At 40.0% G+C, this 26,689-nt stretch overlaps 1 protein-coding gene across 1 annotated transcript in view; it reads right to left on the reverse strand.

Moving 5' to 3' along the window:
* Positions 1-24,521, reverse strand: part of tmem183a (transmembrane protein 183A) — a 43,563-nt gene extending 19,042 nt beyond the window's left edge. Inside the window, exons 1-5 of the mRNA XM_072278584.1 lie at positions 24,304-24,521; positions 20,893-20,982; positions 9,444-9,611; positions 8,248-8,407; positions 7,499-7,679 (exon numbers count right to left, since the gene is read on the reverse strand). Of these exons, the coding sequence (XP_072134685.1) occupies positions 7,499-7,679; positions 8,248-8,407; positions 9,444-9,611; positions 20,893-20,982; positions 24,304-24,520 (816 nt within the window). The 5' untranslated portion in view covers position 24,521. The remainder of the gene's footprint in view (positions 1-7,498; positions 7,680-8,247; positions 8,408-9,443; positions 9,612-20,892; positions 20,983-24,303) is intronic.
* Positions 24,522-26,689: the final 2,168 nt, after the last annotated feature.

Raw genomic sequence — 26,689 nt, forward strand, 5'->3', positions numbered from 1 at the left:
GTTGCACACAAATTAAAGGCATTCATATACTTACATATTTCCATCATTTTTATAAATTGTCATCAATATTTAGATAAAAGCGCACAACAGTAACTACATTATTAATTTTGCTCGATTTGCTAAAATTAGCCCAACAGAAATGTTAAACAGCTGCCTATAAGACAAACACATTAATTGTTTGAACAATATACCAACTAAAGGAACAAATATTCATGTGGAATTCCATTACTGCAGACATACATAATAGCTAAACTACTCAAGTTCATACAGGGTAATGTATCTGCATTTGTAGAAGCACAATCTAATGACAGACGCTTAATACTTTCGAAGTACTTTGTGCACACTAGCTCCATACAAAACAGAGGTAGAAAGGAGGGCAGGGACTTGATTATATGTCAGTGAATACATATGATTAGTAGATACGTAAATAAATGCGTGCCTGAAGAGAACATGCAGTAAGGTGGCATCTATTCAAGGTGAACACAGAGAGTTTCAATAGCCAGGGCTAATTCTTTCCTTTCCGGCAAAGCCTGTCACAGCAATATATAAAGGAGAAGTCCAAAGTTAGATGTGAAACACAGCAACATAGTTGAAAAAGCATTACTTTGATGCACAGTACACCTGATCTAGTATGCTGTCCACTGTCTGTGTGGAGTTTAGATACTCCCAGTGACTGGCTGGGCACATTCCCCCACAGACACTGCAGTTTCATCCCACATTCCAGAGATATTCCTGTAGAATGACAGGCTACTGTAAATTTCCCCTAGTGTAAGCGTGTGACATAAGAATCAGAAGTTGATGAACACAAGAGAGGTTATGCAGGAGCAGAAAAAAATAGTGGGGAAAATGCCACAGATGGGATTGCTCTGATCTGGTGTAGAAATATGGTCCAAATAGCCTCCACCTCTATGAAAAATATAAGGAAAGGCATTTGGTCAGAGCTTCACCCATATACTTTTAAAATAAACCAACAAGGTTATAGGACTAAAGGTGATGAAGTGAGTGTGGCCATGACTGAAACAGGATATGAAGATGGTCAGGAAAGTTAATAGAGCATTGCTGATTACAAGGCAAAACTAGCCAAGATAGACAGGGTTGAACTATGTACTAGCATAGCTATAGCAGCTAAGGAAACAACCACAGCTGGCCTTCCAGAAAGATCAGATGAAGTCATGTTAGTTGAACTGAGGAACAAAAATAGGGACAATCATCTTAAGATCTATACACAGGCCCTCTTGCAAAGTACGAGATAAAACTGCAGATATTTCAGCACAAGTATAAAAGCAAAAAAAAAAGGCAGTGAGAGTTGGAGATTTTTAACTAGGCTAACATTAAGTGTGGTCCTGGGTATGACTCTAAACTGCAACTGGTGATGAGGCTCTGATTGGGGACTTTCAGAACTTTCAGAAAGTGGAGTTACCCCTTAGTCATTCATTGCTCCCAGGGCCGCTCTGACCCAGAACGGTAGCACCTACAAGGGTTCCTGCTCAGGATACGAGCGAAGGCCAACGGCAGATCCTGCAGGTTCAGTAACTGAACTTATGACGGAGAAGGCGGATGAGCTAGGACCTCAAATGTCAATGGCTATAGTACAGGCGGACGAACATTTGGGAAGAGAAATGGCGATTTCTTCAGTTCGCCCAACAGTAGGCAATAGCAAACCACTGTTGCTAGATACTAGGTTTCCTAGAATCTATTTGCTAAGAAAACCATGGTCAAACTCACAAAATGTATCACACAACAACAGCGTCAAGAGGCTCTTCAAGACAATTCTGAAGATGTTTCACTCAGTAGAGTTGATTCTGGTCAGCAGGGGATCCCCGACTCTCATCAAGCTACTGCTCATAAAATTAAAGTAACACAAAAGAATATCATTGCCACTTGGAACGTAAGAACCCTATATCAAGCAAGAAGATTGGACAATGTGATAAATGAAATAGAAAGACTAAAGATTAACATCATGGGAATTAGCGAAGTTCATTGGATAGGTGCTGGAACATGTCAGAATAGAAATAAAACACTAATTTATTTTTGTGGAACATCCATACTAATGGAGTAGGAATTCTTATAGATGAAAACATGGCAAAAAGTGTTTTAGGACATTGGGCAATATCAGAAAGAGTGCTCCTTGTTAGATTCAGAGGACAACCATTTGATTTAGCAATTACACAGGTATATGCACCAACAACAGATGGAACAAATGAGGATATAGATAAATTCTATGAAGAGCTTGAACAAGCAAAGAATGGATGCAAACCTCAAGATATTGTTATTGTCATGGGAGATCTAAATGCTAAGGTAGGACAAGGTGCTGATGGAAATACCATAGGAAAATTTGGACTAGGGGAAAGAAAGAGGTGAGAAATGGGTAGAATGGTGCAAGATGAATAATCAGGTCATTATGAATACCTGCTTTAAAAAACATCCAAGGTGCTTGTGGACCTGGAAAAGTCCAGGTGATAACACTAGAAATCAAATTGACTTTATTACTATAAACCAAAGATTTAGAAACTCAGTGACTCAATGCAAAACATATCCAGGTGCAGACTGTAATAGTGACCATAACCCAGTAATATGTCATGTAAAAGTAAAACTTAAAAAAACAAATGCAGCCTGAACAATCCCTTGACTACTTGCAATTAATTAAAGAAGAAAACTTAAAGGCAAAAATTTACAATTGAAGTAAGGAATAGATTTCAAAGTCTAGAAATAGAATCTGTTGAAGATGATAGCAATCATGTAGAAATGAAACTTAACTCTCTAAAGGATGCCTTGGTAGAATCAAAGTCAGTGATTCCTAAAAAGGAAAAAGCACAAAATAAATGGATGACAGATGAAATCAAAAATCTAACAGAGGAAAGGAGACAGAAGAAAGCAAATCCTATAGAATATAAGTCCTTAGATAAAAAAGGTTAAAAGCTTATGTCAAAAAGTCAAAGAAGAATGGTTAAACCAGGAATGTGAGCAAATAGAGTCCCTATTACTGATCCAAAAAGGTTACATCAACAAATCAAGAATATCACTGATAAAAAGCTCCTCTGTTCTTCAGGTGGATGTTTGAAAGCAAAGGACGGTACTATTATCATGGAAAAAGATGAGGTTATGAACAGATGGACTGAGTATATTCAGGAATTGTTTGAAGACAATCGAAAAACCAGAAATTAAGAAAAACACTGAAGGTCTAAAGTATTCTAAAATCCGAAGTTCGTAATGCAATAAATAAGATGAAGAAAGGAAAGGCAGCAGGTCCTGATGAATTAATAATAGAACAAATTATCGCCCTTGAAGATTATGGAATTGAAAAACTTACTGATTTAATCAATGACAATTATAAGACTGGAATAATAACAGAAGAGATGAAAAAAATCAGCATTTATCACTCTTCCTACGAAACCTGGAGGGGAACAAACTGCCGCTGTAAGAATAGATGGAGAAGTGAGTCAGTTTACAAAAATCAAGAGAGGCGTTAGACAAGGGTGTGTTTTCTCTCCTGATTTATTTAATGTGTATAGTAAAACAATATTACAAAAAATAAGAGACATCTTGGGAATCAAAGTTGGCAGTGAAGACATCAATAATTTCAGATATGCAGATGACTCTGTATTAATTACAAGTACGGAGGAAGAACTACAAAACTTAACTGATATAGTTGTTGAAGAAAGTGCAAAAATGGGTGTATCTATCAATTGCAAAAAGACAATGTACAGTGATATCCAAAAAGGAGAATCCCATCTGCAGGCCGAGAATAAATGGGGAAGACATAAAACAAGTACAGAACTTTTGCTACTTAGGAAGCTGGGTGAGATCAGATGGCGGGTGAGATCAGATGGCAGGTGCGACATGGACATCAAAAGAAGGATAGGTTGGCAAAAGACACCTTTACGAGAATGAAGAGTATATTGACCAATACTAAACTAGGCATGACAACCCGCCTCAGAGTACTGAAATGTTACGTTCATCCAGTTATACTATATGGCTCAGAATGTTGGACATTATCTAGTAGCATAAGGAAACGAATTGAAGCAGCGGAGATGTGGTTTTTGAGGAGGATGCAAAGAATATCATGGACGAAACAAATATCTAAAAGGATGTCATGAACACAGCAAACACAAAAAGAAATAGTGTATGAGATCATGAAAAGGCAACGTAACTTCACTGGACATGTGATTAGGAAAGAGGAGATAGAATGCATGGTAATTATGGGAAAGATTGAAGGGAAGAAAGCAAGAGGAAGACAGAGACAAATGATGATGGAGACAGCAGCCAGAGAACTGGAAATGAATGCCAATGAATTGACCCACTTGACCTGAAACAGGGGTGTGTAGGCCATGGCAGTCAAAGCTCAAACTGGGCACGGCACTTGATGATGATGATGATGAACATTAAGTGGAATGGAACATTCTGAGCAAACAAGTAGAGTAGGAGCAAAATTTTTATTAAAACATTTTTAGTAAAATTCAGACTTAGCAAAAGAAATAGTCATGGAACTGAACTTGGTTTTAGATTAGTAATGAAGGCAGCACTGGGAGAACGTATTAGAGGCAGATAATAATTTAATAAGACTAGTTTAATTTAGCACACATATACAAGAAGGATGATAAATGCAGAATAAAAGTCCTACATAAGGGAAAAGGCAATTTTATTGAGTAGAAGTAAAACTGTGAACAGCTGTTTGAAGTTAGGTCAATATTATTGCAATAGGAAGCTATCAAGGAAAAGATAACAAGCATTCAGAACTAATACATCATCACTGAAAGAGCTCTCAGTGCCAAATTTCATGGACGTTACAGGACATACAGGGTACAATAATCTTGTATTGTTTAAAATCAGAGGTCACAGTCTCAAAATATTCAGGACTGAGGTGAACAATTTCTTCACCCAGATGTTAGTGGATTTTCTACCCTGGTGAGCTATGAAGGCTCACTTAATGCAGATCTAGGAAAAAGATAGACAGATTTTTAAACATTCGTGGAATTAAATCATTTAATTCAGCAAAGTGCCTGACATAAAACAGAAGACCATAAGACATAGCGGCAGAATTAGACCATTTGGCCCATCGAGTCCGCTCCACCATTCAATCATGGCTGATCCTTTCTTCCCCTCCTTAGCCCCACTCCCCTTAACCTTTGATGCCGCATCAAATGAAGAACCTATCAGGTTCTCCCTTAAATACACCCAACCATCTGGCCTCTACTGCTGCCCATAGTAATAAATTCCACAAATTCACCACCCTCTGGCTAAAGAAATTTACACGCATCTGTTTTAAATGGACACCCCTCTATCCTGATGCTGTGCCCTCCTGTCCTAGACATGCCACCATGGAAAACATTCTTTCCACATCTACTTTGTCTAAGCCTTTCAACATTCAGAAGGTTTCAATGAGATCACCCCCATCCTTCTAAATTCCACCGAATACAGACGCAGAGCCATCAAACGTTCCTTGTACGATAACCCTTTCATTCCCGGAATCATCCTTGTAACCCTCCTATGAACCCTCTCCAATGCCAGCTCATCTTTTCTTAGATGAGGAACACAAAACTGTTCACAATATTCAAGGTGAGGCCTCACCAGTGCCTTATAAAGCCTCAGCATCTCACCCCTGCTCTGGTATTCTAGACCTCTTGAAATAAATGTTAACATTGCATTTGCTTTCCACAGCACCGCCTCAAACTGCAAGTTCAGTTTTAGAATGTTCTGCACAAGGACTCTGGAATCCCTTTGCATCTCAGATTTTTGGATTTTCTCACCATTTAGAAAATAGTCCGCACATATATTTCTACTACCAAAATGTATGACCATGCACTTTCCAACACTGTATTTCATTTGCCAATCTCTTGCCCATTCTCGAAATCTAAGTCCTTCTGCAGCCTGTTTCCTCAACACTATCTGTCCTTCCACCAATCTTTGTATCATCTACAAAATTGACAACAAAGCCATTTATTCCATCATCTAAATCATTGATATACAGCATAAAAAGAAGCGGTCCCAACACTGACCCCTGTGGAACACCACTAGTCACTGGCAGCCAACCAGAAAAGGATCCTTTTATTCCCACTCGCTGCCTCCTACCAATCAACCATTGCTCTGACAATGCCAGTAACTTCCCTGTAATACCATGGGCTCTTTCAAGCAGCCTCACATGTGGCACCTTGTCAAAGGCCTTTTGAAAGTCCAAATATACAACATCTACTACATCCCCTTTATCTATCCTATGTACAATCTCAATTAATTTGCCAGGTAAGATTTTCCCTTAAGGAAACTATGCCAACTTTGTCCTATCTTGTCCTGTGTCACCAAGTAAACCATAACTTCATCCTTAGAAATTGACTCCAACATCTTCCCAACCACTAAGGTCAGGCTAACTGGTCTATAATTACCTTACTGATGCCTTCCTCCCTTTTTGAAGTGTAGAATGATATTTACAATTTTCCAGTCCTGACACCATACCAGAGTCCAATGGTTTTTGAAGGGTTATTACTAATGCCTCCACCGCTACCTATTTCAGAACCCTAGGATGCAGTTCATCTGGTCTGGGTGACTTATGTACTCTTAGGTCTTTCAGCTTTGTCAGTACCTTCTCCCTTGTAATAGTAACTGCACTCATTTCCCTTCACTGACACCCTTCAACATCTGGCACACTGCTAAGTGTCTTCCACAGTGAAGATTGATGCAAAATACTCACTTGGTTCATTTGCCATCTCTTTGGCCCCAATTATTATTTCTCGGCCTCAGTTTCTAGTGGTCCTATATCCACTCCAAACTCTTTTTTTTAAACATATTTGAAAAAGCTTTTACTATCCACTTTGATATTGCTTGCTAGCTTGTTTTTATATTTCATCTTTTCCCTCCTAATAATTATTTTAGTTGCTGTCTGTAGGGTTTTAAAAGCTTCCCAATGTTCTGTCTGCCCACTAATTTTTGCTTTGTCGTATGCCCTCTCTTTTGCTTTTACATTAGCTTTGACTTCCCTTGTCAGTCACAGTTGTACTAGTTTGCCATTTGAGTACTTCTTCATTTTTGGAATACATCTATCCTGACCCTTCTTCATTTTTCCTAGAAACCCATGTCATTGCTGCTCTGCTGTCATCCCTGCCAGCATCTTCTTCCAATTTACTTTGGCCAACTCCTCTCTTACCACTGTAATTTCCTTTACTCAATCTGAACTTAATCATATTGTGATCACTGGCTCCTAAGGGTTATTCTACCTTAAGCTCCCTAATCATCTCTAGTTCATTACATAACACCCAATCTAGTATAGCTGATCCCCTCATAGGAATGGTGAGCCATGAATGGTGGAGTAGATGAAATGGATCAAAGAGCTTACTTCTGCTTTTATGTTCTGTTTTAGAAAGACTGGGAAATCTGCATTCCACAAGTCTTTGTGCAACATTAATTCTGTCAAAAGTAAACTTGGGGTTGATTACTGCAATTAAAAGACTTTATATGATCAGAGTTCACCAAACAATGGAAAATTACTGGAAATTAAATTTCCACTTACGCTGCAATTCTGTAACGTGGTTGGAGTTGACTCAGGAATTGCTGGTTTCTCTAACAAACGAGAACGAAATGGCTCATACATGAGATACAAGGAACGAATCACAGAGGCCCGCAGTGAACTAAACCTTCCTATGACCTCGCGTTGTAAACGTTCAGGCAAGTACACATCTGGACAGTAGTATCTACAAATTATGCAGAATTATGGATCGGTTAAGAGAACAAATACGCTTTCGTTAAAAACAACGTAAATAAAGCACGTTTATGCTGAACCCTGAAGATACACAAGGATGAATGAAAGAAAAAGATATCTAATGTCATTCCAAGTTGTTCACCATTAATTGGTTCAGATTACAATGCAGTTACTGTATCTTATAATCTCACATTTCCATCAGAATCCAAATCAAAACTATGTGAGAATTACCAAATAAATCTCTACTCCTCCTAACTTGGGCATTTAGGAAAATGGTGGGCATGGAAAACCTGGCAACACTACAGCTGCACTTTGATTTCAACTTAAAATACCGAAGTATGATTTGCAAAGATAACTCTAGGAGACAACTTGTGTGCACAGAATGCATCCTGGCCTGCACAGAATAGTTAACATACTGGTCATAAATGGTGTGCAAATTCCATCTATTAAAAAAGGGCACCTTCACACCTATTGCTGCATCTACAAGAATCAGCTTCTGAATTAACACTTGTAGCGAGCAATATGTATAGAATAAAAATAGTACTCAGAAATAAACTCACCTTTTGTACAATCTGGTCCAAAAAGCAGCTGTACAGGTAACAGCCCAAGCATTTTTACAAATCAGAGCAAATTTAACAGTATCTTCAGGACGTATGTAAGATGACAGGAATAACCAAATATCTATCGGGTATTGTTCTCCACAGTCCTCTTCATCCTCCACTGGCAAAGAGGGAAAAAAAACTGTTCATTTTGACGAATATAATTTATACATTCCGATGGTAAAATGCATTTTTTTGGCTATAACAATAAAATAAATTAGTTGCTATTGTAACTGTAAATCAAAACTATCAATTGCAATTGTTAGGCATGCAGTAGTTAGACACTTTGGTCACACATTGAAAGATTACTCCTTTCATTTATATTTTTCTGAAGTATAACAAAATCAAGGCTGGTGATTGAAATGTTGGACAAATGTAACAGATAGGGAAACTACTTCACACACTTTATTTTTAAAAGTTATAATATGACAGGAGAATTCAATACTGAGGTCTGCAATTATACCAGATGCACAAGCTGACTGTGTGATGCACCATTCATATTTTTCCAATCTCATCACTCTGTAATAATGACATCCTTTGGAACATTTGGGATTTGGAGATACTGCTTAAGTTAATTACTGAGCATAATAAAACCACAACTTGACAATGGAAGGCAATAGAACTAGAAAAAGAAAAAAAACACACTTGCTTTAATTACAGCAAATGTTTGCCAAAGAAATGCAGAACTTGGATATCAACTTCATGTGACAAGGCACAACTTTAGTGATACAAGCATAAGAACCACTTAACCAGAGGAACACTGTGATAACTGCACCAAAACCCAGATAATCCACACACAATATTTCGGTGGAGTTAGACTGACAATTTTTCCCAATTGTCTATTAATCCTATTATTACAAAGCACTGAATTTTTTTTATTGAGATGCTGCACAGACGTATAATAACTTGTTTTAAGGGGCTCTGGTGAGTTTAATGGGAACATGGGAAATAGGGAAATGAGTTTAAGGGAAGTGTAAGAAATGATGAATCAGGAGTTGAACCATCATTGATTTCCAAACAAGCAATTTTATTGCAACAATTTTTAAAAAACTGGTCTACCCATTTTCCTGAAATGCATTTAAAAATCACGCAAAGGACTCTTTGGAGAATATTCAACATTTTCGATTTAAATATATAATTTTGGAGGCAAATCTTACCTTGCTGTCGTTTACTTTTCTTTTTCCTAGAGACCTTCAACTCATTTGAGTGGCCATCAGCATCTACTTCATCACTGCTGTCACAGTCCAAATGATCCCCAGCTACAGAGGAAAGAGCTTCTTCTGCTGCAGGGACTTGAGATGCCTCCAATCCACACAGCAACTTTACTAAAACAATATTACAAATACATTAGACCAGCCTGTAATTCCAAAATATCACAAAAATTTACAATGAAATATTTTAGAAAACATTCAATGATGTTTCAACAATGCATTAAGGCCATGTTAAATAGTATTGCTACATTAAATGTGCAAAACAGAACATTCCAATTCAAAATATTCTGTTCCCATGGTCCTGGGTTCAACCTACAGGCAACATTTGAAATTATGGGGCCATCACTAATGATGACAAAGTTATTAAATATGAAACAATTAAAATATTTATCCATGGTATACAAAAAAACTTCTGCAACATGGTAATGCAATGACCTGGGAAAGGTTTCCCTGCTAATGTAATGGTTCCTCTGTAGCGCAGTGTTTGGGCTATGACTAGAGATAATGGGGCTTTGGAAAGTGGACTGGCCAATGAGGGGAGGTGTTTTCTTTCCTCCGTGCCCAAGCGAAGGTTTCGCAGTCTTTGGTTCAACGGAAGATGGAGAGAGGATGCCAGAATGGGGAAGTTGTAGGCTGCAGGACAGAGTGGACTTGGAATGGGATCGGAAGTCAACACCTAGAGAGAAACAAAAATCGATGGAGAACAAACAGGCGGGAAAACTATAAGCTCCAATGTTGCACATTAGACTGTTTCATGAGAATGAGCCCTCTTCCTTTTTTTGTTTCTTTACTAACCCTATAGTCAAATTAAGAATTATACATCTCAATCGTTTAATTGCATATTGTGTACTGTTTGTTATTTCGTGGTACTGATTTGTAACAGGGGAACACATCACACAACATCCACCCAAACAAGATCTGGCCAGGCCAGAGCTGCTGGCCGAACCCGAGCATTACAGTAACGTTCAAGCAAGGCCCTAACAAAACTGAAGAGTGCACAATAATATGCTTTTCGTGCAACTTCTTATTGGCTAGGCTATCAGTGCTGTCACACACATGAATTCTGCTTCTAATGGCAGCCAATTTCCCCAGCCCAGCTGCAAGGAGCAAAGCAGCCTCCATTGCTTCACTCATTCCTCCATTACAGAAGTCCCACTCAAATCCTCATCCAGAAACGTCACTGACAGTTGAGGTAGAACAGAAGGCAGTGGATATTAACAGGAGCAATCCAAACTATTATTAACCAATATGAAATGTTTTTGTTAACAAATATAAAATGTGTTCTAGCTAAAGTTTCACTACCACCCAGAAACAAGGATCTGGTTGAAATTAATAAATTAGCCACTTGCTTCGTAATCTTGTCCGTCTTACAACAACTTAGCAAAAAAATTGAAGCTCATTCTTAAATATAGGTAGGGCCTAACATTTACGATACTAAGGGCTTATCATCAAACTCAGTAAACCCCAGGGACTTCTCCACTGTGCCCATCCCAGGTTATGAATGTCTGACTTATGGACAACTTGTACATATGAACGAGTGTTTGGAAGACTGACAAGATGGATATGATAGTTGTGCAGGCTGGATGAACTCAAGTATTTTGCGTCTGTCTTCACTGTGGAAGACACAAGCAGTACGCCAGAAACTGGACAGTATCAGGAAGCAGAAGTGAGTGTAGTTGCTATTACTAAGGAGAAGGTGATTGAAAAGCTGAAAGATCTGAAGGTGGATAAGGCAGATCAGTCACCTGGACCAGATGGGACTACACCCCAGAATTCTGAAAGAGGTAGCTGAAGAGATTGTGGAGGCATTCGTAGTGATCTTCCAAGAATTACTAGATTCTAGAATGGTTCTGGAAGATTATTAAAATGCAAATACCACTCCAAACTTTAGGAAAGAAGCGAGGCAAAGGACAGGAAATGATAGGCTAGTTAGCCTGACTTCAGTGGTTGGGAAGACAGAGGCTGAGGTTTCGGACTAACTGGAGGCACAAGTCTGAATAAAGAGACCCTTCATCTGTTTGGCTGCCGCTGACTAGTGGTGTTCCACAGAATCAGTGTAGGGACCATTTCTTTTCATATTATATGTCAATGATCTGGATCATGAAATTGATGGCATTGTAGCCAGGTTTGCAGATGAAACAGGTCTGCAGAAGGACTTGGACAAATTAGGAGAATGTGCAGTGAGGTGGTAGATGGAATATAGTCTAACAAACTGTATGGGCTTTCTGAAATCAGATGTGCAAAGAGAGTTGGGAGCCCTACTGCAGGACTTCCTAGAATTTAATTTACAGGTTGTCTATAGGAAGGAAGGCAAATGCAATGTTAATAGTTATTTCAAGAGGACTAGATTATAAACGCAAAGATATAATGGTGAGGCTTTAAAAGGCATTGGTCAGACCACGTGTGGAATATGGTGAGCCCCTTATTTAAAAAAGGATGTGCTGGCATTGGAAAGGGCCCAGAGAGTGATGACAAGAATGATTCCGGGAATGAAAGGGTTAGCATATGAGAAGCATTCGATGGCATTAGACCTGTACTTGAATTTAAGAGGGGGGTGGATGAGGTATCTCATTGAAAGGTCTAGATAGAGTGGATGTAGAGAGGATGTTTCCTACAGTGGGGGAGTCTAGGACCGGAAGGCATGGTCTCAGAATAGAAGGACATACCTATGGAACAGAGATGAGGAGGAATTTCTTTCTTTGAGGTAGTGAACTGATGGAACTCATTGGTACAGACGACTGTGGAGGCCAAGTCAGGACCGGTGATCCAGAACTATACAAGTCGTCCAGGTATGATCTATGGTAGGCTATCTTAAGAATAAAAATGCAATTCCAATTGAAGTTAGAGACAGAATTGGATGTACTGGGAGGGTTTGGAGGCCATAACTTCCTACAAAGCAAACCCTAACATTGTGAACGGCTGTGATGCTTCACTCCCAGATGAGTTCACTGACTTTTTATGCATGCTATGAAAGGAAGAATGAAACTACACCTGTGTGAATCCCTGCAGCACTTGGTGACCTTGTGATCTCTGAAAGGAGGTTGCCTCAGAACATCTTTCAAGACAGTGAACCCTCGCAAGGTGCCAGGCCCTGATGAAGTACATGGTTGGACTCAGAAACCTGTGCCAGCCAACTGGCTGGACTGTTCAAGGACATCATCAATCTGTCAATACATTCAGAGTTTCCCACCTGCTTCAAAAGGGTGATAATCATACTAGTGCCCAAGCAGAGCAGGGTAAGCTGCCTCAATGACCATCACTCAGTGGCATTCACATGTACTGTGATGAAGTGCCTTGAGAGGTTGATCATGGCTAGAATCAACTCCTGCCTAAGCAAAGACCTGGGCACACTGCAACTTGCCTATCGTCACAATGGGTCTACAGTTGATGCAATCGAACTGGCAGTCCACTTGTCCTTGGATCACCTAGACAATAATAAAACCTACATCAGGCTGCTGTTCATTAACTACAGCTCAGCATTCAACACAATCATACCCTCAGTTCTAATCAACAAGCTCCAAACCCTGGGCCTCTGTACCTCCCTCTGCAACTAGATACTTGACATCCTCACCAGGAGACCACCAGCTGTGTGGATTGGAAATAACATCTCCTCACTGAGGATCAACATTGGGGCACCTCAAATATGGGTGCCAAGCCCACTGCTCTACTCTCTCTAAATCCACGATTGCACAACTCAAATGGCACCTATAAATTTGCTGATGGCACAACAATTGTTGGCAGAATTTCAGATGGTAATGAAGAGGCGTACAGGAGCAAGAATGATCAGCTGGTTGAATAGTGTTGCACCAACAACCTTGCACTCAACATCTGTAAGACTAATGAACTGATTGTGGACTTCAGGAAGGGTAAGACGAGGAAACACACTTCAGTTGTCATCGCAGGATCAGAAGTGAAAAGGGTGAGCACTTTTGAGTTCCTGGGTGTCAATATCTATAAGGATCTAACCTAGACCCAAAGTATTGATGCAATTAAAGAAGATACAGCAGCAGCTATGTTGCATTAGGAGTTTGAGGAGAATTGGTGTGCCACTAGAAACACCACGAATTTCTGCAGATGTAACATAGAGAGCATTCTAACTTGTTGCATCACTGTCTGGTATGGAGGGGCCACTGCACAGGATTGGAAAAAGCTGCAGAAAATTGTAAACAAGAGGAAATCTAAAACTGCTGGAAATCCAAGCAACACACATAATTCCGGAGGAACTCAGAAGGTCAGGAAGCATTTATGGAAAAGAGTGCCCTGATGAAGGGTCTCGGCCTGAAACGGCAACTATACTCTTTTCCATAGATGCTGCCTGGTCTGCTGAGTTCCTCCAGCATTTTGTGTGCAGAAAGTTGTAAACTCAGCCAGCTCCATCATGGGCATTAGCTTCCCCAGCATCCAAGATCTCTTCAAAATGTGATACCTCAAAAAGGTGGTATCCATCATTAAGGACATGCCCTCTTCTCATTGTTACCATCTCATTCGCTCTTCACTCAGTCCAGGAACATCTGGACAGCAAAGATACATACATAGGATGCTCTTTAATTGACTACAGCTTGGCTTTTAATACGATCAACCCCTCAAAACTAATCAATAAGCTTCAAGATCTTAGCCTCAATACCTTCTTGTGCAATTGGTTCCTTGTTTTCCTCACTTGCAGACCCCAGTTTGGATTGGCAACAACATCTGCTCCACAATCTCCACCAGCACAGATGTACCACAAGGCTGTGTGCTTTGCCCATTGCTCAACTCACTTTACACTTCTAACTGCGTGGCTAAGCACAGTCCCAAAGCCATATTCAAGTTTGTTTACGACATCACTGTCATAGACCGAATCAGCATATAGGAGGGAGACTGAAAATCTGGCTGAGTGGTGCCACAACAACCTCTTAATGTCATCAACACCAAGGACCTGATCATGGACCTTAAAACTGTATGAGCCAGTCCTCATTGGAGGTTCAGAGGTGCAAAGGGTTAGCAATTTTAAAGCCAACGGTGTTATTTCAGAGGAGCTGTCCTGGGGCCAGCACACAAGTGCAATTACAAAGAAAGCATGGTAGCGTCTCTACTTCCTTAGGAGTTTGTGAAGATTCAGCATGACATCTAAAACTTTGACAAACTTCAAAAGCGAGTGGTGGAAAGTATATTGACTGGCTGGATCATAGCCTAGTATGGAAACATCAATGCCTTTAAATGGAAAATCCAACAAAAAGTTGTGGATACAGCCTAGTCCATCATGGGTAAAGCCCTTTCCACCACTGAGCACATCTACATGAAGCATTGTTGCAGGAAAGCAGCATCCAGCATCAGGTACACCCACCACCCACGTCATACTCTCTTCTAGCTGCTTCCACTAGGAAGGTACAGGAGACTCGGGACTCAACCCACCACGTTCAGGAACATTACCCCTCAACCATTAGGCTCTTAAACCAGTAGAGATAACTTCACTAGTCCCACCACTGAAATGTTCCAACAGCCTATGGACTCCCCTTCAAGAACTCTTCATCTCATGTTCTTGATATTTATTTCTTATTTACTAATTATTATTTCTTTCTTTTTGTATTTGCACAGTTTATCTTTTGCACACTAGTTGAAAGCCCAAGTCGGTGCGGTCTTTCAGAGATTCTATTATGGTTATTATTCTACTGTGGATTTATTTATTTATTTATTTATTTATTTATGGAGCGGAAAGGCAGCAGATCCTGATGAATTAGTAATAGAACAAATTATCGCCCTTGAAGATTATGGAATTGAAAAACTTACTAATTTAATCAATGACATTTATGAGACTCGAACAATACCAAAAGAGATGAAAAAATATCAGTATTTATCACTCTTCCTAAGAAACCTGGAGCAACAGAATATGAATTACATAGGACCATAAGTTTAATGAGTCATATCACTAAGATACTTCGAAGAACTTTGATGACAAGAGCTAAAAGTAAGATAAAAGCTGAAATAGGTAAAGAACAACATCGTTTTGTGAAAGGCAAAGGTACAAGAAATGCACTATTGATGTTAAGGATACTATCAGAATGAGCTATTCAAGTGCAAAAAGATTTGTTTGTTTTATCGACTACACAAAAGCAGTTGATAAGGTGAAGCACAGCAAGTTATTTGAAATATTACAGAAAACCCTAGATCTAGATTCAAAAGACCTCCGCCAAATCAGAAATCTGTACTGGCAAGGATGTGATCGGTAAGTGGGAAGCCTTCAAAGGAGAAATTTTGAGAGTGCAATGCTTGTATGTTCCTGTCAGGATTAAAGGCAAAGTGAATAAGAATAAGGAACCTTGGTTCTCAAGGGATATTGCAACTCTGATAAAGAAGAAGAGAGTTGTATGACATGTATAGGAAACAGGGAGTAAATAAGGTGCTTGAGGAGTATAAAAAGTGCAAGAAAATACTTAAGAAGGAAATCAGGAGGGTTAAAAGACATGAGGTTGCCTTGGCAGTCAAAGTGAAGAATAATCCAAAGAGCTTTAACAGGTATATTAAGAGTAAAAGGATTGTAAGGGATAAAATTGGTCCTCTTGAAGATCAGAGTGGTCGGCTATGTGCGGAACCAAAAGAAATGGGGGAGATCTTAAATGGGTTTTTTGCTTCTGTATTTACTAAGGAAACTGGCATGAAGTCTATGGAATTAAGGGAAACAAGTAGTGAGATCATGGAAACTGTACAGATTGAAAAGGAGGAGGTGCTTGCTATCTTGCGGCAAATTAAGGTGGATAAATCCCCAGGAACTGACAGGGTATTCCCTCGGACCTTGAAGGAGACTAGTGTTGAAATTGCAGGGGCCCTGGCAGATATATTTAAAATGTCAGTGTCTACAGGTGAGGTGCCGGAGGACTGGAGAATGTCTCATGTTGTTCCGTTGTTTAAAAAAAGGATCGGAAAGTAATCTGGGAAATTATAGGCCGGTAAGTTTGACGTCGGTAGTGGGTAAATTATTGGAGGTCGTACTAAGAGGCAGAATCTACAAGCCTTTGGATAGACAGGGACTTATTAGGGAGAGCCAACATGGCTTTGTGCGTGGTAGGTCATGTTTGATCAATCTACTGGAGTTTTTCGAGGAGGTTACCAGGAAAGTGGATGAAGGGAAGGCAGTGGATGTTGTCTACATGGATTTCAGTGAGGCCTTTGACAAGGTCCCGCATGGGAGGTTAGTTAGGAAAATTCAGTCGCTAGGTATACATGGAGAGGTGGTAAATTGGATTAGACATTGGCTCAATGGAAGAAACCAAAGAGTGTTAGTAGAGGATTGCTTCTCAGAGTGGAGGCCTGTGACTAGTGGTGTGCCACAAGGATCAGTGCTGGGTCTATTGTTACTTGTCATCTATATCAATGATCTGGAAGATAATGTGGTAAATTGGATCAGCAAATTTGCTGATGATAGAAAGATTGGAGGTGTAGTGGACAGTGAGGAAGGTTTTCAAAGCTTGCAGAGGGATTTGGACCAGCTGGAAAAATGGGCTGAAAGATGGCAGATGGAGTTTAATACAGACAAGTGTGAGGTATTGCACTTTGGAAGGGCAAACCAAGCTAGAACATGCAGGGTAAATGGTAAGGCACTGAACAGTGCAGTAGAACAGAGGGATCTGGGAATACAGATACAAAATTCCCTAAAAGTGGCGTCACAGGTAGATAGGGTCGTAAAGAGAGCTTTTGGTACATTGGCCTTTATTAATCAAAGTATTGAGTATAAAAGCTGGAATGTTATGATTGGTGAGGCCGAATCTGGAATATTGTGTTCAGTTTTGGTCACCAAATTACAGGAAGGATATTAATAAGGTTGCAAGAGTGCAGAGAAGGTTTACAAGGATGTTGCCGGGACTTGAGAAACTCAGTTACAGAGAAAGGTTGAATAGGTAAGGACTTTATTCCCTGGAGCGTAGAAGAATGAGGGGAGATTTGATAGAGGTATATAAAATTATGATGGGTATAGATAGAGTGAATGCAAGCAGGCATTTTCCACTGAGGCAAGGGGAGAAAAAAAATCAGAGGACATGCGTTAAGGGTGAAGGGAGAAAAGTTTAAAGGGAACATTAGGGGTGTCTTCTTCACACAGAGTGGTGGGAGTGTGGAATGAGCTGCCAGACGAGGTGGTGAATGTGGGTTCTTTTTTAACATTTAAGAAAAACTTGGACAGGTACATGGATGGGAGGTGTATGGAGGGATATGGTCCGTGTGCAGGTCAGTGGGACTAGGCAGAAAATGGTCCGGCACAGCCAAGAAGGGCCAAAAGACCTGTTTCTGTGCTGTAGTTTTTCTGTGGTTTCTATGGAACAAACTGCCGCTGTAAGAATAGATGGAAAAGTGAGTCAGTTTACAAAAATCAAGAGAGGCGTTAGACAAGGGTGTGTTTTCTACCCTGATTTATTTAATGTGTTCAGTGAAACAATATTACAAAAAATAAGAGACATCTTGGGAATCAAAGTTGGCAGTGAAGACATCAATATTTCAGATATGCAGATGACACTGTGTTAATTGCAAGTACGGAGGAAGAACTACAAAACTAAATTGATATAGTTATTGAAGAATGTGCAAAAATGGGTGTATCTATCAATTGCAAAAAGACAGAATGTATGGTGATATCCAAAAAAGAGAATCTTATCTGCAGGCTGAGAATAAATGGCAAAGACATACAACAAGTTCAGAACTTCTGTTACTTCGGAAGCTGGGTGACATCAGATGGTTGGTGCGACATAGATATCAAAAGAAGAACAGGGATGGCAAAAGACACCTTTACGAGAATGAAGAGTATACTGACCAATACTAAACTAGGCATGACAACCCGCCTCAGAGTACTGAAATGTTACGTTCATCCAGTTTGTTATATGGCTCAGGATGTTGGACAATATCTAGTAACATGAGGAAACAAATTGAAGCAGCAAAAATGTGGTTTTTGAGGAGGATGCAAAGAATATCATGGACGAAACGAATATCTAACGAGGATGTCATGAACAGAGCAAACACAAAAAGAGAAATAAGGTATGAGATCATAAAAAGGCAACGAAACTTCATTGGACATGTGATTAGGAAGGAGGAGTTAGAATGCATGGTAATTATGGGAAATATTGAAGGGAAGAAAGTAAGAGGAAGACAGAGACAAATGATGATGGAGACAGCAGCCAGAGAACTGGAGATGAATACCAATGAATTGATCCTCTTGACCCGAAACAGGAGTGTGTGGGCCATGGCAGTCAAAGCTCAAACTGGACACAGCACCTGATGATGATGATGGATTTATTGAGCATGCCCACAAGAAAATAAATCTTTGGGTTGTATATGGTGACATATATGTACTTTGAACCCTGAAGAAGTACAGGAACCTGAAGGCACACATACAATGTTTCAGAAACAGCTTCTTTCTCCTCCATCATCATATTTCTGAATGGTCAATGAACCCATGAGCTCAGTATTTCCCCCCTTTCTTTTTGTACTATTTATTTTTTCTTCTTTTATACATGTATATACTTATTATAGTAATTTTTAGTTTTTATTATTAGGTATTGCAATGCATTGCTGTTGCAAAACAACAAAATTGGACTTTGTTCTTTGACACTGACCAAGATAAAATTTACACTGGCAAATTTCTACAGTGTCATGAAGACTAGAAATCACTAATGGTGAGTTGAAGGATGGCACAGTCATTCTACGGTTGGTCAAAGACCTTGGCTTTCAAATGATGTCCAAAACTGAAAAGCCTCTGTACATTTCGGTGTCAATTGTTGTGGGGCAGGAGAAGGAGGGAAGCCCAAAGAAATAGGCAGAAGAATTGTTTTAACAATGTTAAGGAAAAGCAGCTTTGTATAATGGCACACATTTAAATAATAATACACGTCCATACCAATCATGCCTCATTCCTAAACCTTCTGCTTTATTCATAACATTTGAGTGGAAAAACTAAAGATGGGAAGAACAACAATCCATTCACAACATCAATTGAAATAATGCTAAGTGTTCTGTCAGTGATCAGTCAATAGCATGCTACAGCAGCCTCACTTGAATAAGGTGGTCACAATTACAAGATTTAAATCTGGCCCAAAGACTGGCAAATTGTCAGTGCAGTACTAATCACAGATAAATACAAAAAATCTCATACTATAATTCAAAGTAGGAACAAGTTAGCCATAAACATTACTCCCATTAAATGACCACTGCATATGCTCCTAGTGGGTGGGTGAGTGATACAATCTGGGGATATTTGCTGAAAGCATGGGAAGAACAGAAAATGGGACTGATGCGACATTAGTGAAATGGTCTTAATGGACTCAGTAGATGGAAGTCTGATTTAGTGTTGTACCTTTCTGACTCTAGATCATTAAAAACCATCCAGCTGATTTAATTCACTCTGCCGAAATTGTTTAACACATTTGTTTTCTTACTTATCACTAATCTATGACATTTCAAAACTACTTCATTCAATGAAATGCACACTCTACCGTAATGTCACTAAAATTCCTATATTAATGCAGGTTGCTTCTTTCTAGGCTGTGAACCATCATGAGTTAATCCTTTGCAAGAAAAGTACACTGAATACTATCAGGTATACGGTCATACATACATGTGCAAAGACAAGTGCACTTCAAAGATGCATGTTAGCCTACTGCTCTACTCTCTCTACATTCCTAACTGTGTTGCTAATCACAGCCCAAGTGCCATCTATAAATTTGCATATGACGCCACTGCTTTTGGTAAAACCTCAGATAGCGACAAAGGAGTGCACAGGAGTAAGATAGATCTGCAGGTTAAGTAATGTCGCAATAACATCAGACTCAACATCAGCAAGACCATTTGGTATGTTACCAAAAACTCGTGCAGATTTCCATAGATGCATGGTGGAGAGCATTCTGACTAATTGTATTACAGCCTGTAATAGAGGCTGCAATTCACAAGATCACAGGAGGCTCAGCCAGCTCCCATCACAGGCACAACCCTTCCCGCCATCAAGGATATCTTCAACAGGTGGTGCCCCAATAAGGTGACATCCATCAGTAAGGACTCTCACCATCTGGGATATGTCCTCTTCTTGTTCTTACCATAGGGGAGGTGGAACAGGAGTGTGAAGACCCATACTCAATGATTTAGAAATAGCTTCTTTCCCTTTACCATTGTACTTCTGAATGGTCCATGAAAACTACCTCATTATTTCTTTTTATTACACTATTTATTTTATACTTTATAGTAGTTTTATGTTTTTGCATTATACTGCTGCTGCAAAACAACAAATTTCACATTATGGGATAATTATAATAAACCTCATTCAGATTTCTGCCTTAAACAGAAGATGGAACAATCAATGTAACAATCAGCAGTAAAGTTCATGGATGGAGACCTAAAGCTATGCATGAAAAGCTTAATCAATTCAAAAAATATTTCCAGAGCAAACCTTCTTTTTGAATTGCATTTGCCACAGCTTTCTTTACTCTACCAGTCTTCACAATAGCTGGGTCCGAATCGGCATAATCTGCCACAGTAACTGAAAAACAAAAGGTTAAATATTTTTAAAACTCTGATGAGCAGATCTGTAAAATAAGAAAAATAAAAACATACATCCTTTGTTGCCACCAGATGAGAACTTTTTAAGTGCAGCTCAGAGCCCTCATCCAAGCTTGTCAAGTAGAATACCAGAAGTTAATAAAAAACAAATCTTAACATTTCACTTTTCATACCACCTACATTATGCTATTTACTTCTACCTACACATGCATGATCAAACTAAGGCTACCCAAACTCTATTCATACAGCATCTTCAGACTGATAGAACTACTACAGTATTAATTGGCATACTGAACCAGCACCAGACAATGCCAATACTCCAATGAAACTGAACTGAAATTAATACAGCAGAGAATCTGCAATGCTAGTTTTCCATAACTGACCAATGGCTGCGCCAGCATTTACAGCCCCTATTTTCCTTAATTGTATTCCTATTTGAAATATTATTCAGAGATGCACAAGAGAAAAGGTCCATTAAAAAATCTAATTGGTAGAGCAAAAACAGAGAAAGGGAATTTAATTGTGTGCAGTATTAGGCAGAGCTGCTGTGTGACAGCTCAAGCAATCCAGGTTTTATCTTGAACTCCGGTGCTGCCTGTTAATGTAGACACACACTCAATGTTTTAGGAACAGCTTCTACCACTCTGCTATCAGATTCCTGAATGCACAGTGAACCCATCAACACTACTTCATTATACTTTTTTATCTCTATAATTTTTTTATGTATTGCAATGTACTGCTGCCAACAAAGCAACAAATTTCACGGCATATGGTAGTAATATCAAATCCAATTAGAGTCTGCACAAGTTTTCTTAAAAAATTAAGTATGGGTTCGTCCTCCAACCGATTAGATGCTCCACATCACAAAAACATGCTCTTATCTGAGCTTCAAGTTTCTAGGAATAAACATCACCAACAGCTTATTCTAGTCCAACTATATAGATGTCACGGTCAAGAAAACACACTGCCACCTCTACATTCTCAAGGGACTAAAGAAATAGGCTACAGGACTAAAGGTGGTAGATTTGAATGCCCGCAGTATACAGATTAAGGTTGATGAACTTGTAGCAGTTACAGATTGCCAAGTATTTGTTGTAGGCATCACTGAGTACAGCTAAAAGATTATAGCTGGGAACTTAATGTCCAAGGATACACATTGTATCGAAAGGATAGACAGCAAGGCAGAGGGGACTCTTGATAAAAAGTGAGATTAAATCATTAGAAAGCGATGACATAGGGTCGGAAGGTGTTGAATCATTGTGGATAGAGCTAATGCAAGGGTAAAGAGACCCTAATGGGAGTTATGTACAGACCACCAAACAGTAGTAAGGATGTGGTCTACAAGTTACAATGGGAGACAGAAAATGCATGCCAAAAGACAATGTTATATTATGTTATAGGGGGGATTTCAATATGCACGCAGGTTGGAAAAATCAAGTTGACGCAGGATTCCAAGAGAAGAAATTTCTAAAAATGCCTACAAGATGACTTTTTAGAGCAGCTCATGGTTGAGCCCACTAAGGATCAGCTATTCTGGATTTGGTGTTGTGCAATGAACCAGAATTAATTAGAGCTTAAGGTAAAAGTACCCGGGGGGTGGGGGGTGTTAAATGATCATAATATGACCAAATTCACACTGACATCTGAGAATGAGAGGCTAAAGTCAGATGTATCAGTACTTCAGAGGAGTAAAGGGAACTACAGAAGCAAGAGAGAGGAGTTGGCCAGGATCCATTGGAAAAGAACACTGGCAGGGATGGCGGCAGAGATGCAATGGCTGGAATTTTCGGAAGCAACTTGGAAGGCACAGGACATACACATCCCAAAGAGGAAGAAGTATTTAAAAGGCAAAATGACACAACCATGGCTAACAAGAGAAGTCAAAGCCAACATAAAATTCAAAAAGAGGGCATATTGACAGGAATTAGAGGATTGGGAAACTTTTAAATACCAACAGAAGGCAATTTAAAAAGTCATTAAGGTAAAGATGGAATATAAAAGTAAGCTACCTAATACTATTACAGAAAATACCAAAAATTTCTTCAGATACATAAAGTGTAAAAGAGAGGCAAGAGTGGATATTGGACCACTGGAAAATGATGCTGGAGATGCAGAAATGGGGAACAAGGACATGGCAGACAAACAGAGTAAGTACTTTGCATCAGTCTTCACTGTGGAAGACACTAGCAGTATGGTGCGAGTTACAGGAGTCAGGGGTCATCAAGTGTGTGAAGTTACCATCACTAGAGAGAAGGTTGTTGGGAAACTGAAAGGTCTGAAGGTAGATAAGTCGCCTGGACCACGTGGTGTAGACCCCAGAGTTCTGAAAGAGGTGGCTGAAGAGATTCTGGAGGCATTAGTAATGATCTTTCAAGAATCACTAGATTCAGGAATAGTTCTAGAAGACTGGAAGGGGATTGGAGGGAGGGGGATGGGGACTGGGGAAAAATGGATCAGCCATGATGAAATGGTGGAGCAGACTCAATGGGCCAAATGGCCTAATTCATTCCTATATCTTATGGTATTATAGAAATTTAACATGCCCAGTAAACCTTTTTTTTTTAATCCATGCACTGTAGAAAACATCATGTCCTGGTATAGCAGATACTATTGGTCAGATTATAAATAACAAAAAGTTTGTATTTAACAACCCCTTACTATTAAATACAAACATTTTCCTGTTTATAACCTAACCAATAGTACCTGCTTAGTCAACTAAAAAAATATTTGAAGAACAATCCACGACTGTTCTACTTAATGGAGGGAGGAACGGCTCCTCTCCCGTCAGATTGGCTTCTTTCCTCTTTATACTGGTTACACGCTTAATCTCGAGTCGAAACATCGACGAACCCTCTGTCTTAGCAGATGGTGTTTGGCCCGCTAAATTCTTTCAGCAGGTGTGTATGTTTGTTCCAGATTCCAGTTTCTGTAGTCTCTTGTGTCTTCAGGTACTACTGGAAAGTCAGGTAAATGGGCGTGGTGGAGTCCATTCAAACTGGCCTTTTGTTGTTCAATCCTCCCAATTACAGTAACGATTAAGATCAGAATGCGACTGTCACGAGCGTCTATCGATAGAACATTTAATGGTCCATTCACAGCTATTCAGCCAGGTCAAAAACTGACCCGCGTTTAATGATAAATGGGCGAACTAACGATGAACGGCTCAACTCCGAGACTGACACATCTATAAGCCAATCGGATGCCCCTTAAGACAGAAAGAACCAATCAAGAAAGGGAAGCGACTAGCAGTTAGGTTGCGCTGCCGCGTTGATTGAATTCACTTTCCCTTGGTCGCCTTTACCTGCTTCAGAAGAAATGTTTCCCCGGTATTTCAGCCGTTTTCTGTTCCCTTTCTTTGGCATGGCGGCGGCGACGACGACACAGAACCGAAACACGCTATCGAGAGTCCTTCCATGTTGCAAAGCCAACAGGAAAAACGGAAAGAAAAAAGAAAATCGTTGGGTGAATAAAATACAACCCTCCGGGATCTTCAGCCATATTGGAAGTGAGACTCCCATCAGCCCCAGCGCCCGAGGGTGGGAACACGCATGCGCAGGAAACGAGCGTCAGGAACATGCAGATGCTGGCAATCTGAAATTAAAGCGAAATGCTGGGAACGCTCAGGAGGTCGGGCAGCATCTGGGAGAGAGAACCAATGTTAACAATTGCAGTCGGAAAATTCCCTGCAGTTTTCAGCTTTGGCGTTTGTCTGATTTCAAGTTACCGATCAAATTTACAAATCAAACAAGTACTTTAGTTTGATTCCAATTCATTGTTATTCCTCTTCGAAGCAATGCTACTCTTAAGGAAGTTGAAGGAGCCAGAGGAAGATAAAATAAAAACATTTTTGTTTGACTCTTGATTTCTTTGTTTGATTTCTGACTGACTCTCTTGCTTCAGTGTTTCCCTCTGATGTTGATACACCGTGACCAACATTTGCTTCCACAAATTGCATCTCTTCTGGTATTTTCTGTTTTATTTCAGAATTCCAGCATCTGCAGTCTTTTCATTTATATGGACAATAAAATGCTAGCCTAGCCAATGATGTTCAAATCTGGAAATAAACAAAATATAAATGTACACATGTACTGGAGACCATCTACCTAAATGTGTTGCAGACATTTCCTTACATTTAATTACGCCTTGAATAATACAATAATGTTTTCACCAGTTCTTATCTCTTATGATATACACAATTTGATACAAATGACTGAACCAATTCTTAAACAACAGGAATTCTGCAGATGCTGGAAATTCAAGCAACACACATCAAAGTTGCTGGTGAACGCAGCAGGCCAGGCAGCATCTCTAGGAAGAGGTACAGTCGACGTTTCAGGCCGAGACCCTTCGTCAGGACTAACTGAAGGAAGCTTCAGTTAAGAAACCAATTCTTAAACTGCTTTCTACCTGCCTGTGCCTAGGCTATTTTTTCTGCCATCAGAGACGGAATGTGAAATATGGTTTATAGAGTAACACAGTGCAAATACTGACTCTTTGACCCAACTTGTATTTGCCAACTTAGATGCCCATCCAAGCCAATCCCGTTTGCCAGCTTTTAGTTCATTACCCTTTAAAAATTTCCTGTTAATTAACCTGTTCAAAATGTTTTTATTTTATCTTCCTCAGGCTCAACCACACTTGATAGTTCCATGAACATACCACTTTCTGTGTGAACAGGTTGCCCCTCAGGTCCCTTTTAAATTCGCCCCCCCCCCCACCATCACCACCTTAAAGCTTTGCCCTCTAGATTTTAACTTTGGTCTAAACTCCATTCCCTTTCCTTGGGAAATATCCTCTTCATGATTTTGTACACTTCTATATGGTCACTCCTTAGTCTCCTATGCTCCAAGGAATAATGGCCGAGCCTGCCCGACCTCTCCTTATAACTTAGGCCCTCAAATGCTGGCAACATTCTCATAATCCCTGCTCTTTTCCCATCTCAATAAACGCTTTCCAATAACAGGGTAACCAAAACTGTACACAACGTTCCAGCTGTGGGTTCACCAATGTCTTGCAGAACTGCAGCAATAACATCTCAACTCCTGTACTTATTGCTCCGAGTGATGAAGGTGTACAAGCCAAACATGGCCTTCATCACCCTGTCTACTCATGATACTGTGGGAAACCAGATATATGTAGTAACTGGGTTAACTGTCTGGACACACCCCTCTGCTGACTGCCCCTGTGGCCCCTCCCACAGACCCTGAATAAAGGCGATTTCGCCCTGCTCCTCTCCCTCAGACCAGGAGCAGACACTTGGCATGGAGGTCACATCTTACTGCGAATAAAAGCCTTCCAGTATTTACCTTACTTCAGTCTTTTGGAATTATTGAAGGTGCTTCAATTTTATTCACAGTAAATTTTAAAGCATGGAACATCCTCTGAGACCTGACAAGTTAGATCTCGATCCGCAAACAGCTGAAGCTGGAAATGCTTTCAAACTCTGGCTGGCCTGCTTCGAATCGTACCTAGAGGAGGTTAAAGTGACCGACCCCACAGCGAAGCGCAGAGTTCTACTTTCCAGGGTCAGTCCACGGTTCTACTTGCTGATCAGAGACCAGCCGAGCTACGACAGAACGATGAGCGCACTCAAAGGACAATACCTGCGGCCGGTAAACACCGTCTATGCGCGCCATCGTTTAGCGACTCGAAACCAGCAGCCCGGGGAATCAAGCGCTGAGTTTGTC

This window comes from Mobula birostris, chromosome 14 (genome assembly GCF_030028105.1).
Source record: "Mobula birostris isolate sMobBir1 chromosome 14, sMobBir1.hap1, whole genome shotgun sequence".
NCBI lineage: Eukaryota > Metazoa > Chordata > Chondrichthyes > Myliobatiformes > Myliobatidae > Mobula > Mobula birostris.